Source organism: Myotis davidii, unplaced genomic scaffold (genome assembly GCF_000327345.1).
Source record: "Myotis davidii unplaced genomic scaffold, ASM32734v1 scaffold217, whole genome shotgun sequence".
Classification (NCBI taxonomy): domain Eukaryota; kingdom Metazoa; phylum Chordata; class Mammalia; order Chiroptera; family Vespertilionidae; genus Myotis; species Myotis davidii.
In genome coordinates, this window is record NW_006290034.1 from 1024921 (window position 1) to 1038370 (window position 13450).

Genomic DNA, 13450 nt, shown 5'->3' on the forward strand with positions numbered 1-13450 from the left:
GACTGCTGAAGGCTCGCTGCGTCCTAAATTCTTCTCAGATTGTCCGTGTACATCACCATTCTCCAGGTTGTCTAACTACAAAAACTGGCTCAGTACAACGATCCCCGAATAACTGTTACAACACATACAGTGATGCTTTCGAGTTTCACACGAAAACTTAGAAACGTTTAAGGCGGGCTAATTATTGAAATCTACCTACAGGACCACACCTAAGAAATTACTTGGCTGCTTGCTCCTGCTCCTAAGATGCTATTCGTTCTATCCTACAGAGAGGGCCTGCAGTTTGCATCAAATAAGCCACAAGGATAAGACCCTGAAAACATCTTGGCTGGTTATCCCAGAATCCAATTCCTGTTAATGCTCTATTAAGCATTTCAATTAGTTATGTTTACTTTTAGTTTTATAAATTAATCTCCTCTACATATCTAAATATATATATTTCCTAATGAGCTTTAATATTCAAGGAGATAAATGTGAGAAAAATGTTTTCAAACCAATTATAGGAATAATCTTATGTAACTTGCAAATGCTGAACGAAATATATCCTTCAATAATGCTGATGCTGGGGTAATATAGCTGAACGTGGCTGAAAATAATCATTGGGGCTGTTATGATAATGTTAGGTTTTATCCTATGTACATAGAGGGTAATACACCATTAACGACCCGAAGCAATAGGAATTTAGAAGTAAAAGACCGTGTAATGGTAATAGCTATTTATTATGTGGTCACTTATTTCCTGATGTTCTCATTAAGATGTGTGATTTTAAACCATAAGGAAAAAGACCGAAGCGTTCAGACTAAATATAGATTATTTTACTCGGCCTTTGCCCAAGTTCAAGCTCTAATCATTCCTTCCCTGCTTATTCTCCACAAGTCCGGTGTCGTTACTCTGAGATTCATCTTCTATCCAGAGAGACTATGGTGCCTAAAACCTTCCCTTCGGTTCTCAGATGCACTCCATGAACAGCCTCCGTTCCCTCGCACGGTAAGCAGGCCCTCCGTGATCCACTTTCTGCCTAACTCTCCATCCAGCCCCAAGACCGGCAATCCAGATATCCATCACCCCAGGAACCCTACACTGAGGCTGTGCCATGCTGGTTCCCCGAATCCCGAATCCTGCTCCCTGGCGTCCTCCACCAGGAATCACCCCTCCCCTGAAACTCCCCTTTTCCCCTGACTCCTCATTCTCCTTTCGACTCAAACTCCCTCTGGTGAGTTTCCAGAACTCCCTTTCCCCACCCCAGTAAACACCCTGACCGCGAATTCACCAGGGTCATGGGTAACCTTGGGCATCGCCGATGTGCCCCGCGGAACTCGGGACCCCTCAGTGACCACACTCACGGCCACGCTGTGCGGTCCTCACGCGGCCGCACCCATGGAGGTCCCTCGTGCAGCTGCCTGTCAGCAGTGCATTCCCTCTGTTGCCGAGGGCAGTTGTCCACGGAGAGACGCCGCCGGAATTTGTCACCCATGCACCTGCTGATGGATGTTTGTGGTTTTCGGTTGGTTCCTTTCCAGTTTGGGGCCGAATGCACTTTCTGGTGGGGTTCTTTGTGGACAGGTTTTGGTTTCTCTCGGATAAATATCAGGGGGTGGCCCCCGTGCCTCAGGGCAGGAGTAAGTCACTGCATGAAACCTGGCCACCTGTTTTCCAAAGCAGGGCGCGCACTCCGACCAGCAAGTACTGCAAGCCGGGCGCCTCATCCCCTTGCCAACCTCGGGCATCCGTGGTCTCGTTAACGCTAGTCATTCCAACAGGCTGACAGGCTTTCCCTTCGTGGCTCTCATTTGCATTTCTCTAATGACTGATGAGGCCGACCGTCCTGCCATGTGCTCACTGGCTGTTCCTGTGTACTCATTTATCGGTTCAAACTTTTCAAACCGGGCTGTTTATCTTCGATACTGTAAAGAATTCCTTGCATATTCTGAAAACAGACACATAACTTTGTCGGGTATATGTATACACACACAGAGTGGGGGCAGAAGTCAGTTTTCAGCTGTGAGTACAGGAACCGCAGGATTCGTTCGGGCAGGATTAATTACTGTATTATTTTCCCAAAGAACAACCGTAAACCTGCTTTCGCCCCCTGTACATTGTGACTACTGTCTCCCAATCCTGCCATTTCATTTGAGGAGTTTTCATTTTGACGGAGGACAGCTTACCTGTCAAACCTTAACTTTATTTCATTTCTTTCTTTTCCTATGTAAAATGATTTTTTATTAACCTAATGATCACAAATATTTCTTGTAAGGAAAATCCTTAATCTGATGAGATTATACTAACAACCACTGTGCCTGGGCACAGGGCACTGCACTGAATTAACTTAGTCATCAGAGTGACCCCCTGAAAGCAAATTATCGTCTCCTTAACAGACCAGAAAACCGAACAGCGCGTGGGTAAATCGCATCCAGGCACACAGCTAGTCAGACACACAGTGGGATTACATCCAGGTCTGTCCAACCCAGACCTTCCGGCTCCTAACTTCACTGTCTCCATAATTTTACATGCAAGGGATGGTTAGGCTGGGAATTTTTAAGATCACCGGGAATTAGAAAGATCTGGAAAGTTTTTAAAACATATATATTTTTAGTGATTTCAGAGAGGAAGGAAGAGGGACAAAGAGAGAGAAACATCAATGATGAGAGAGACTCATGGACCGACTGCCTCCTGCACGCCTCCTACCGGAGACCGAGCCCACAATCCAGGCATGTGCCCTGAATGGGAATCAGACTGTGACCTCCTGGTTCACAGGTCAAGGCTCAGCCACGGAGCCATGCCAACTGGGCAAGATCTAGAAAGTTTTTATTTCTTGTACAGAACACTTGTGGAATGACTATATAGTTCCGATATAATTAGGAGATTTGGAGAAAGATCCCAGTGATAATTTGACACTTCAGAACACAGTGTGTGCTTTGGAAAAGGATCAGCTGCACATAGCCAGCGATGGCCATTCTCTGGTTATCTGTCTCTCTGGATAATTATAGTTTAGAAAGATCAATCCATAATGAGAAGTATTTTCCACACCATGTCGATGGAACTGTTGTTCCTCAACATATGGCTAATTAAGTCGCTGGCAGAAGTCAGAACTTTTCTCCTAAACTATCGCCTACAGCCTTAGCTCAAAATGAATCCCCTCATTCCTCAAATGAGCAAATACGGCTTCTCTCAACTTGCCGTTTTTCCCATCATGCCATGCTTCGGAGCCGACCTAGACTGTGTGAAGTGAACCGCAGGCACGTCGGGGAAGACCTGGGGCTGCGAACGAACCCCAAGCCCGGCTGCCCTTCACGGAATTTCTCAGGCGCGGATTTTGTTCTTGAGTCTCTTTTGTCTCATTTGCCTCCATTTCTCCCATTCCCGCCGCACCATCCATAATGTTGTATGTTCATCTGGTGATCCGATTTTCACAGGAGCCCAGACTACAAAGCTACAGCAACATAACACGATATGCTCAGAGATGAATTCACCTTCAATTTTCAATGTATAAAATGCCTGCCTTTCCCCTAATAGTAACAGTCTCAAACAGCAGGAGGCTGCTCCTATCACTGCGCTTCGGCGGAATGCGGGCTGTTGCTAAGGACTACAAATTGCTAAAATGCTACTGTTCCGAGATTTCTGCAAATGATATGTTTGTCATAATAATTTACTAACGGGGTTATTCAATGACCTGATAGAATTAACTCCTTTTCAAAGCAATTAATTACAACCTGAGTATAACTCATAGCTGGAGGAACTGGCTCAAACCAGCTTTGTGTTGGTTTGACTTTTATATGCTTAAAGGGGTAATAATTTTGCAGGGCTCCTAGGATATCCATTTAACAAACAGTCACTGGCGTCCCTGAGAGAAGTTCAAGAGATATTACTGTTGTTTTAATTACGAATAAGCAGTAAAGCCAACACTGAGGAAAGGAATCATACTTCTTCCTCCCTCTGCTCCACAAAATCCATTATTTCATTCATTTTTCTTCCACCATTGATGTTTCTCTCTCTTCCTCTGTCTCTAAAATCAATTTAAAAACCATCTCCTGGGATGAAGAGTTTTTTAAAAAATAAGAAAAAACCGCCACAAACTCTAATCACTATCTACAATGTTTTTCTTATTCAGTATTTAGCTGCATACATCTCTCATTCATGTCTCCCTAATCCTTTGTCAATGGTCTTTAACTTTACTACATAACAAACATCTTGTCTTTTATATTGAAACTATACACACACACACACACACACACACACACACATACACACACACATACTAGAGGCCTGGTGCACAAAAATTAGTGCACTGGTGGGCAGGGGGTATCCCTCAGCCTGACCTGTGCCCTCTCACAGTCTGGGACCCCTCGGGAGATAACCACCTGCTGGCTTAGGCCTGCTCCCCGGGTCACAGATGGCAGGCCCGATCCCGCACTGGGTCGCAGACGGCAGGCCCGGATGGCGGCGGGTGGGCGGCGGATTGTGCTGCCACACCCAGTCTACAGTATGCAAATTTAATGGCCTTCTTTGTTGGGTTAATTTGCATACTCTTCTGATTGGCTGATGGGCATAGTGAAGGTATGGTCAATTAGCATCTTTGCCATATATATATACAAGCATAATATTTTAAGGATATGGTTCAGAAGAATGCCGTTTACTTCCCTGAGCACGGGGAGTAAGAGGAACTATGGTGTGAAGGGCTCTCTCCTAGCTCTTGGCTGAATTAATAGGTCCCAATTGTTACAATTTACGAGGGAGACTTGGGAGAGGAAGAGGGAGAACAATAAATTAGAAGCAAAAGTTACAAAGATTTTACAGACCAAGTCCTAGCCTAGAAGCAGAAAAGGTTTTTGTTGTGTGTCTATATTGTTTTTTCTTAACTGATCAGAAACTGATGAGAACATATAACAATTTCTAAGACACACCTTAGAACTGCCAATTACTTTATAGCAAACCAATTTCAGTGCTTGATTCATTCCTTCTGTGTTTTTAATTCATAGGTGTGTCTTTGTTTTTCTTTAATTGTGATATCAAGTATGTGCTTATTGACTGAGGATTAAAAAGATAAAACATTAAACCTGAGAAAATAAACAAAAATCACAGGTCTGCCTATGTTAGCTATGTCTTCAAATATTCACACAGGCATGGCCTCATGAAGGCACACACTTTTGGATACACCCTTCAGAGAAGGACCGAATTACTGAGAGAAAGCAGAGTGATTCTGGGCAACAGGGACAACCCTCAGAGAGACCAGGGTTACTGACCGACCTGGTTAGCACTGCCTCCGACTCTAATCAAACTATTTAGGAAGCAGTATCAGCGCAGTGAACCTGAAATCCAACATGGGGATTTGGAGGTCTTCATGGTGGATTTACCGGTACCTCTTCATGATATGGGCTCAAAGAATCAGGTCCATCAATTTAGGTGCTTTCAAAGAGACACAACATAGCCAAGCCCAGCCGATGTGGCTCAGTGGTTGAGCGTCAACCTACGAACCAGGAGGTCACTGTTTGATTCCTGGTCCGAGCACAGGCCCGGGCTTGTGGGCTTGATCCCCAGTAGGGGTTGTGCAGGAGGCAGCTGATCAATGATTCTCTCTCATCACTGATGTTTTTTTTCTCTCTCCCTCTCCCTTCCTCTCTGAAATCAATAAAAATATATTAATAAGTAAATAAATAAATAGAGACAGCCAATATTTCCTTAGATTCTCTCTTTCTTCCCCCTTCCTGTGCCTCTAAAGGTGACCAGTCCCCCTCACCTGACTCTGATGAAGATGTAGGCTCTAGAGATATGCTGATAAGATCAAAGAAGAATTGCCCTCCATCAAGCCTGTCTGCTTGGGGGCCCGTGCTGGGGCTCATTAGTGATGATTTAATGAATTCTCAGCTGGAATTCTATTTCTCTCCATTCTGATGTCTTGGAAGCCATCTCACAATTACACCCAAGTACTTCCAAGTGACACTAGATTAGACAATATTACGCATTTTTTAAAAGTAGATTGGCAAAATATTCGTACCCTCCTTTTTCCCCCCTTGGTTAACATTAAGTCAGGTTTATTATTTTAAAATGATATTCGGAATTGTGCACAATCCCTAAACAGCCTTAGTTTCTATCAGGTTTATTATTTAAAATGATATTCGGAATTGTGCACAATCCCTAAACAGCCTTAGTTTCTGTCTGTAGACAGAGGTAAAAAGGCTGGCCTAAAGTCCTTATTCCACCTTCTTCTTAGCAAGTGCACAGCATAGCTGGTTGTGTACAATACAGAAACTCCTGACGAAGAAGCTAAGTAAGAACAACGTTCACAGGGAAGAATTATGGCTCCAAGAAGACACCAGCGATTTAAAGAAAGGCCACACTGTAGCACATTTAATACCATAATCTCTCAATGGGCTTTCTTAATTGTAATGATCTCTTCTTCAGCTGTTATACTATTTGGGAATCATCATAGTTTAAAAATATTCTTTTCTGATGGTAACCAAAGAAAACCAATTGGTGTCCACAATGAGAAAAGTGAGACTACTAGTCAGTGACGGCTCATTCTTGCACGTTCAGGATCCTTAAGCTGGACGCCTCGATTAGCCAGCCGTCACCAGAGAACTCGCTGGCTTTGAGTCAGTGTCTCCAACAGTTTTTATGTGGAAGTATGGATATTTGCATTTGTCACGTTTCCTACCTTCTCCACAAAATTCACTTTGCATGTTTTCATTGCTGTTTACTAGTTTTCTTCATCTTAATCTTTTTACCCATAAAATAGAGTTAGTAATATCCACCTCAAGAGTCACCTTAAGAGTTAATCATGGAAATTACATTAAAATGGAGCAGAAAATGGGCCATCAGAAAGACAAAGAAAATGAGCTCCCTTGAAGCAGAGATGAAGGGGTCAACCCTTCATTCCTGAAATTAAAATCCAGCTACAAGCTGAACTCATCTCTCTTTCTCTGTTTAATTTTAGCACAGAGTCTGGAACCGCGCAGTCATTCCGTGTTTACTTAATTCATTCCGCAGCCATTGGCAGGCGCTGGGCACACTCTGGGAAAAAGGCTTTAGTATCCCAGGGTCTTTACAACACACAGTGGTGGCTTTCACACGCTGACGATTAAGATACATTCAAAAATACGTTTTTCATATGATGCAGCATGCATGTGTGAGCGCACACACCCCAAACCAACACACACGACTGAAAAACACTCCTCACAAAGCAGCTCCCACCCTGGCCTGTGTCACACACTCTGACTTTTTTTTATCCTTTTGTGTTCATTTTTGTAAAATAAAATAAAATAAAATAAAGAAATGGTGGCTGCAGTGCATTATCCTGACTGCAATGCCGACCCGAGAGAACCATCCGGGCCTGTGAAAAGCCGTTTTCCGCCGGATGTTCTCACTCTATTTCTGAGCACGGGCACGATCGGACTCTGCTGGGGCTGTCACTGCAATAAAAGTACCAAATTTCAGAGTCTTTAAAAAAAATCCCAATTGTCTCCAAACAGCAGAACCTATTTTGAATAAGACACAGAGTTTCCGCTCACTTGTCTTTTTTCCTCTTGGAAAAAATGAAATCTCGCCGGGGCACAGAGAGAAAACCTTTTAAGTCCCATCATGATGTAGACACTATGAGATCATTTCTTTCGCCTCAGTTACAAAACAAAAAGAAGAAGAAGAAGAACCAACCTTCCAGCAGCAGCGACACACAATATTAAAGTCAGAATACATGAGAGCACATTCCTATTGAGGCAGTGGATTTGTTAAGCTAAACTAAGAAATCCTATGTAATACAGAGTCCTCGCTCTCTTACACTAACGCAGACGGACGGTGATTATAAACATGAGAGGTCTACAATGTGGTCCTTCCAACTACTGAGAGACACAACAGTCCATTTTCATTACGTGATCTGCCTACCCAACACGCAAGCGCTAAGCTCACATAGCAAACCCTTCGCTGCTATTGAGCGCGTCACCGATCTCTCTCAACGAGAAACTCGTGTGTCGATACCAAGGCTGACGCAGAGCTGTGGCGGAGACCTTCCCTTCTGCTCTCCTTACCTACCAGCCCCTCTTCCTGTAGCAATAGGAGTTTAAAGGGGGCTGTGTCCACTCCGCTAGAGGCTGCATTTGCCAACACCCTTGGCTGTGAGGCATGTTTAAGGGGCCAGGTTGTAGACAGTGAGATAAAAACGGAAGTGACCTATGCAATGTCTGGGTAATGAACTTAAAAAGAAAGGGGCTCCCTCCCCTCTGTCCCATTCCGTTAGCAGCAATGTGGCCAAAGTGACCGCCTACGGGCCAAAATTAAAAATCAGGCACTGTCCAGCCGGCGTGGCTCAGGGGTTGAGCATCGACCTATGAACAGGAGGTCACAGTTCGATTCCCGGTCAGGGCACATGCCCGGGTTGGGGGCTCCATCCCCAGTAGCAGGTGTGCAAGAGGCAGCCGACCCATGATTGTCTCTCATCAATGTTTCTGTCTCTCTCTCCTTCTCTCTCTCTGAAAGCAATAAAAATATATATTTTTTTTAAAAAAATCAGGCACTGAGGATGGTTCACAGGGTTAGATGACAGAGAACTAAATGTGTGTTTTGTTCAAGCCACTTCCTTAACGTGGGCACACCTGTGTCCTAAATGATACACATGCCCTTTGCAAAGCGGGCGCCTGGAACGGAGTGGGGGAAGGGAGAGGATGCCGTGCATGGGGGTCAGCACAGCAGAAGCAAGACTGACGCGCAAGGGCAGCAAGGACGTGAGGCTGTCCAAGGGGAGGGGGGCGGGCGGTGGCGTGGTCACAGAACGGTCACGGGCTCCCACCTCTGCCGTGACGCGTGTCACAGAAACAATTCCTGGCGGAGGCGGCGCCCTGTCTTCTACACACAGACGCTTTTTTTTTTTTGTCGAGATGGGACTTCCTTGTATATATTCCTATCAAATACTGAACTGCAACGTGAGTGCATTCTACTCATCACCGCACCAAATGTCAGAGGAGTCAGCTCCCAGCAGGAAAGCGAGCAGCGCGTCCACGGGAAAGATCTCCGCGTGTTCCGCGCTGTGTTCGCCCCGCGGTGCCGGGTCCAATGGAGCATCGTGCGCGGATGTCGCAGGATCAAATAACATGTAAGCGGACGTCGTGCAATGAAATGAAAGGGGGGAAACGGAACCACTACTGATTCTTACAAGTAGAAGATCACGCTACGGCCGAAACACTCGGAGCCACAGGCCGTCCCCGGGTCCCGAATGTGCGCTGGAATCCGCTTCTTGCGCCGCCGACGTGGAGCTGCTTCCACGCGCGGGGTATGCACTGGGCCCGTCTCCTCGGTGCAGAGAGGCTCTGAAGGTGACATCCACAGAGAAACCAACACTGCCTGCCCCGCACAACCCCGCTAACAGAAAACACATCTCCAACACAGGACCGCGGGGGGAAACCACAACGGTGAGCCCCCAGTCACTGCTCGAAAACATCACCCGTATTTCAGACCTACTGCCTGGCGAACTTCTCCACTGATTACTGACCGAGCGTTCTGAACGGGTGCTTGTGGAGAGTAACAGCAATTACTGGCCTCATGCTGCAGATATCAGCAGAATACACCTGAGGGATACTTGTCTAATTTATGTGAAATCCTCCACTCAACCGTCAGGTTGAAAAGTAAAACCGCAGTCACTCTAAAGCAGTGGTTCTCAACCTTCTGGCCCTTTAAATACAGTTCCTCATGTTGTGACCCAACCATAACATTATTTTCGTTGCTACTTCATAACTGTAATGTTACTACTGTTATGAATCATAATGTAAATATCTGATATGCAAGATGGTTTGGCGACCCCTGTGAAAGGGTCGTTCTACCGCCAAAGGGGTCGCGACCCACAGGTTGAGAACCGCTGCGCTAACGCCTCTAAACAGGGAACGCGGGGAAAGTGAAGACCTCGCCTCCCGCCAGCTCCTGATCTCTGGGATGGCTACTGCATTTACACACAGGTTAACACAGAGACACACTGAGGACAAGGGCACGCGAGCTTCTGGAAGGAGGCTCCTTGCAGACACTCAGAGGCTAGAAATTAGGGCAAACTTATTTTTTCTCTAGTTTTTCATCAAAAATAAGAGAAGGACAGAAACGGCCCTAGACTTGGGAGCAAGGATCTAGAAACAGAGGAGGAAATTCTGTTTCTTTGTTATGGGGCGGGGCCACAACATTAGTAACAAAAAACCAGAATTTCCGGAGGCTGAGGCCCAGAAATCAGGATTTTAAAAAGATTCCCAGGTGCTTCTAATGTGCAGCCAAGGTTGAGAACCACTGGGCTAGGGCAATGGACAGGCCCCGACCCCACAAAGGCCCAGCGTGTGATCAGCTCAGAGAAGGGACAGCTGTCGCCTCCGTGGAGCTCTGCCAGGGTAGAGGCTGATGTTCGCGTGCGTGAACGGAGGACGAGACAGACAAACCAAAGGACACCAGGATGGGCCCGTCCGTGTGTGGGCCACTGACTACCCACAGCCCAGTTCACGAGAGGATGACGACAAAGGCCACGAGACGAAGGCTAAATTGAACCAACTGTTCTCTCTGGCCCCTCAGTAAACAATCAGCGGACAGAGATCCATGTTGGAAAACTCGACCTCCCCGGGATGCATCGGCAAAAGGTGGGACCGTCAGACCCGTGAACCACCTTAGCGGCACTACAGTTACACATCTGTAAAAGTCAGCCAGGTACGGACAATCTTTAGGAAATCTTAAAAATAAATAAATAACTAAATAAATAAGGAAGAGGGCAGGAAGACAAGCCAATTCCGCCCTTTGTTATCACTTCCTCCCATCTGTCTGATCATAGAGCGCGAGCTAGAGCATGTCAGCTGCTCTCAGCCAAATGCTGAGTTTCCATGGCCGCCTGGGACACGTTTTAGTTCCTGGAGATACCGGCTGGTGACGACGGCCAGGGGAGAGAACGGGAAGGCAGACGTGGCCTCGCCAACGTCCATCCCCAACAAAGCGGAGACAGCACCTTTGTTATAAAATAACCTCCACTCATTTCCGTCTGCTCTTCTCTGAACAGACGCAACTTTGACCATGGACGTGTCTGAAGGCAGTTGTTCTGGATGCTGTCAGGAAAAATTTAAAAACATGATAAAGAACAATATTTAAAAGTAAGCTACTCACCGATGCCAATGAAAGCGGCCTTGTACCCCTCTGCTTTCAGAGTGTGGAGAGTCATGTCATTCACGGACAGGCTTCGGCCACAAACTATCTGTAAGAAACAAGATGTGAATAATGACACTTGGAATTTTGATTCATGAAATGCTTTAAAAATTTATTTTCATTGACTTCAGAGAGGAAGGGAGAGGGAGAAAGAGAGAAACATCAATGGTGAGAGAGAATCATGGATCACCTGCCTCTTGCACGCCCCCCACTGGGGATCCAGCCCGCAACCCGGGCCTGTGCCCTGACCGGGAATCCAACCGGTGGCCTCCTGGTTCATAGGTCGACTCTCAACCACTGGGCCACACCGGGCGGGCTGATCAATAAAATCTTGGTCTTCAACATCAAAAAGAACAAGAACTGGAGATATATATATATTTATCTTAAGTTCCAAATGTATGGAAATATGTTTGTCTGTTAGCAGTGGAACACTAACATGTTTTACTTAAGGGCTACATGCATTTCTTTTGCCTTTCAATAAAAGTAGCAAAGATAAAAGCTAGTGTATTTAAAGCCAAGTGGGTAAACTTTCAGAGCTTAATTAATATGTTCAAAGCACTACGTGGGGGCACTTTCAATGATAAAATGACAAATGAGACAGCTTCTGCCTCAGTGTGTAGTTAAGATCCGTGCAGAAGATGTACATAAACAAATAGAACATAAATCAGTGGGACCAGCCCAGGTCTGCGGGCGCTGGGAGGATGGAGAGATTCCTTCTGGCGAAGGTCAGAGAGACGAGAATCAAGAGGCGGTAGGACTTCAGTGGGACCTTTTCAGAGAGGGGCTGGACGCTCCATAGGGAGCGTTGTGCAGGGAGGATGAGGAAAGGCAGGAGGCAGAGGGGCATCACCCCTATTAAAAGCCACAATAGTTTGCTCAGTTCCCAGACAGGAGCCAATTTTCAGAATGGGAACCTGCCGACGGCAGAGGCGGCCGGGTCCAAGGGAAAGGACCCTGCACGTAACCACCGCAGTGACCGCCCCGCCCTTCTCCACGGGAGCGGTGGCCGCTCGCCAAGGTGACTGTTTCAAGGACCTCAGACACAGGCTTGTCATTGACACCGGAAGACAGACGGGACCTGCAGGGACCAGCAGGAAATGGAGCCTGGCGAACGTCTAGCTCCATGAGATCACAGATCCAGTGTGAGCCTCTTCCCCGGGCCTCAACTGTAACATCCACACGTTGTACGTGTCCGGGGAAGTCACCCCCACATGAAGGCAGGAGGGCGGCGGGAAGAGATCCATCAAAGCACTTACATTCATGTACACATAACCCATGGGCACACGCGGTAGTGCGCTGGAACGGAACTCTAAATGGCAGACACTGCCCTGGCCGGTCTGGCTTAGTGGATAGAACGTCAGCCTGCAGACCAAAAGGTCCCGGGTTCAATTCTGGTCAAGGGCACACACCTCAGGTGCAGGCTCCTCCCCAGCCTGGACCATGGTTGGGGCATGTGCAGGAGGCAACCAGTCAATGTGTTTCTTTCACATCGATGTTTCTGTTGGAACTCTACATGGCAGACACTGCCCTGGCCGGTCTGGCTCAGTGGATAGAACGTCAGCCTGCAGACCAAAAGGTCCCGGGGTCAATTCTGGTCAAGGGCACACACCTCAGGTGCAGGCTCCTCCCCAGGCTGGACCATGGTTGGGGCATGTGCAGGAGGCAACCAGTCAATGTGTTTCTTTCACATCGATGTTTCTGTCTTTCCCTCTCTCTTCCACTCTTCCTAAAAATTAATGGAAAAATATCCTCGGGTGAGGATTAACCAAAAAAATAAAATAAAATGGCAGACATAAAAATCATTGCTGGGCTGCTACTCCGAAATCCCAGCATTCGTGGTTAAACAGATACAACATCAGGAAAATCCCCTGGTGGGCACGCCGATCACGGTTTTGTTCCGTGAGGCCCTGCACTCTTCTATGTGTACTGTTCTGCCATCGCGATATTCATAGCTGTGGATTATAGACTATAGTATAGCTTCCTCAGATGGCTTTAGGGGCACATGCCTGGGCAAACACCTTAGCCGAATTCAGAATAAAATTCCTCCCACTTCACTGCCGGCATAAGAGTTATTGCTAATCCAATATTCGGGCTGCACAGAGTAAGGCCTGAGGCAACGCTCCATCTACTCTGCACGGTGGCCTTGAGGACAACTTCCTTTATCCGTCCATGCAAGGCATTCACATCGAGAATAATATTATAGGGGGTGGGAGAGGAGAGCCTGGGAGCTCAGACGCCTATGTGCATAGCCCCTGGACACAGACAATAGTGGGGTGAAGACTGGGGAGAGGTGGGTGGGGGGTGG

At 46.7% G+C, this 13450-nt stretch overlaps 1 protein-coding gene across 1 annotated transcript in view; it reads right to left on the bottom strand.

Moving 5' to 3' along the window:
* DPYD (dihydropyrimidine dehydrogenase) overlaps positions 1-13450 on the bottom strand; it is a 322055-nt gene that overhangs the window by 193169 nt on the left and 115436 nt on the right. Inside the window, 1 exon segment of the mRNA XM_015563508.1 lies at positions 11107-11194. Within this exon segment, the coding sequence (XP_015418994.1) occupies positions 11107-11194 (88 nt within the window).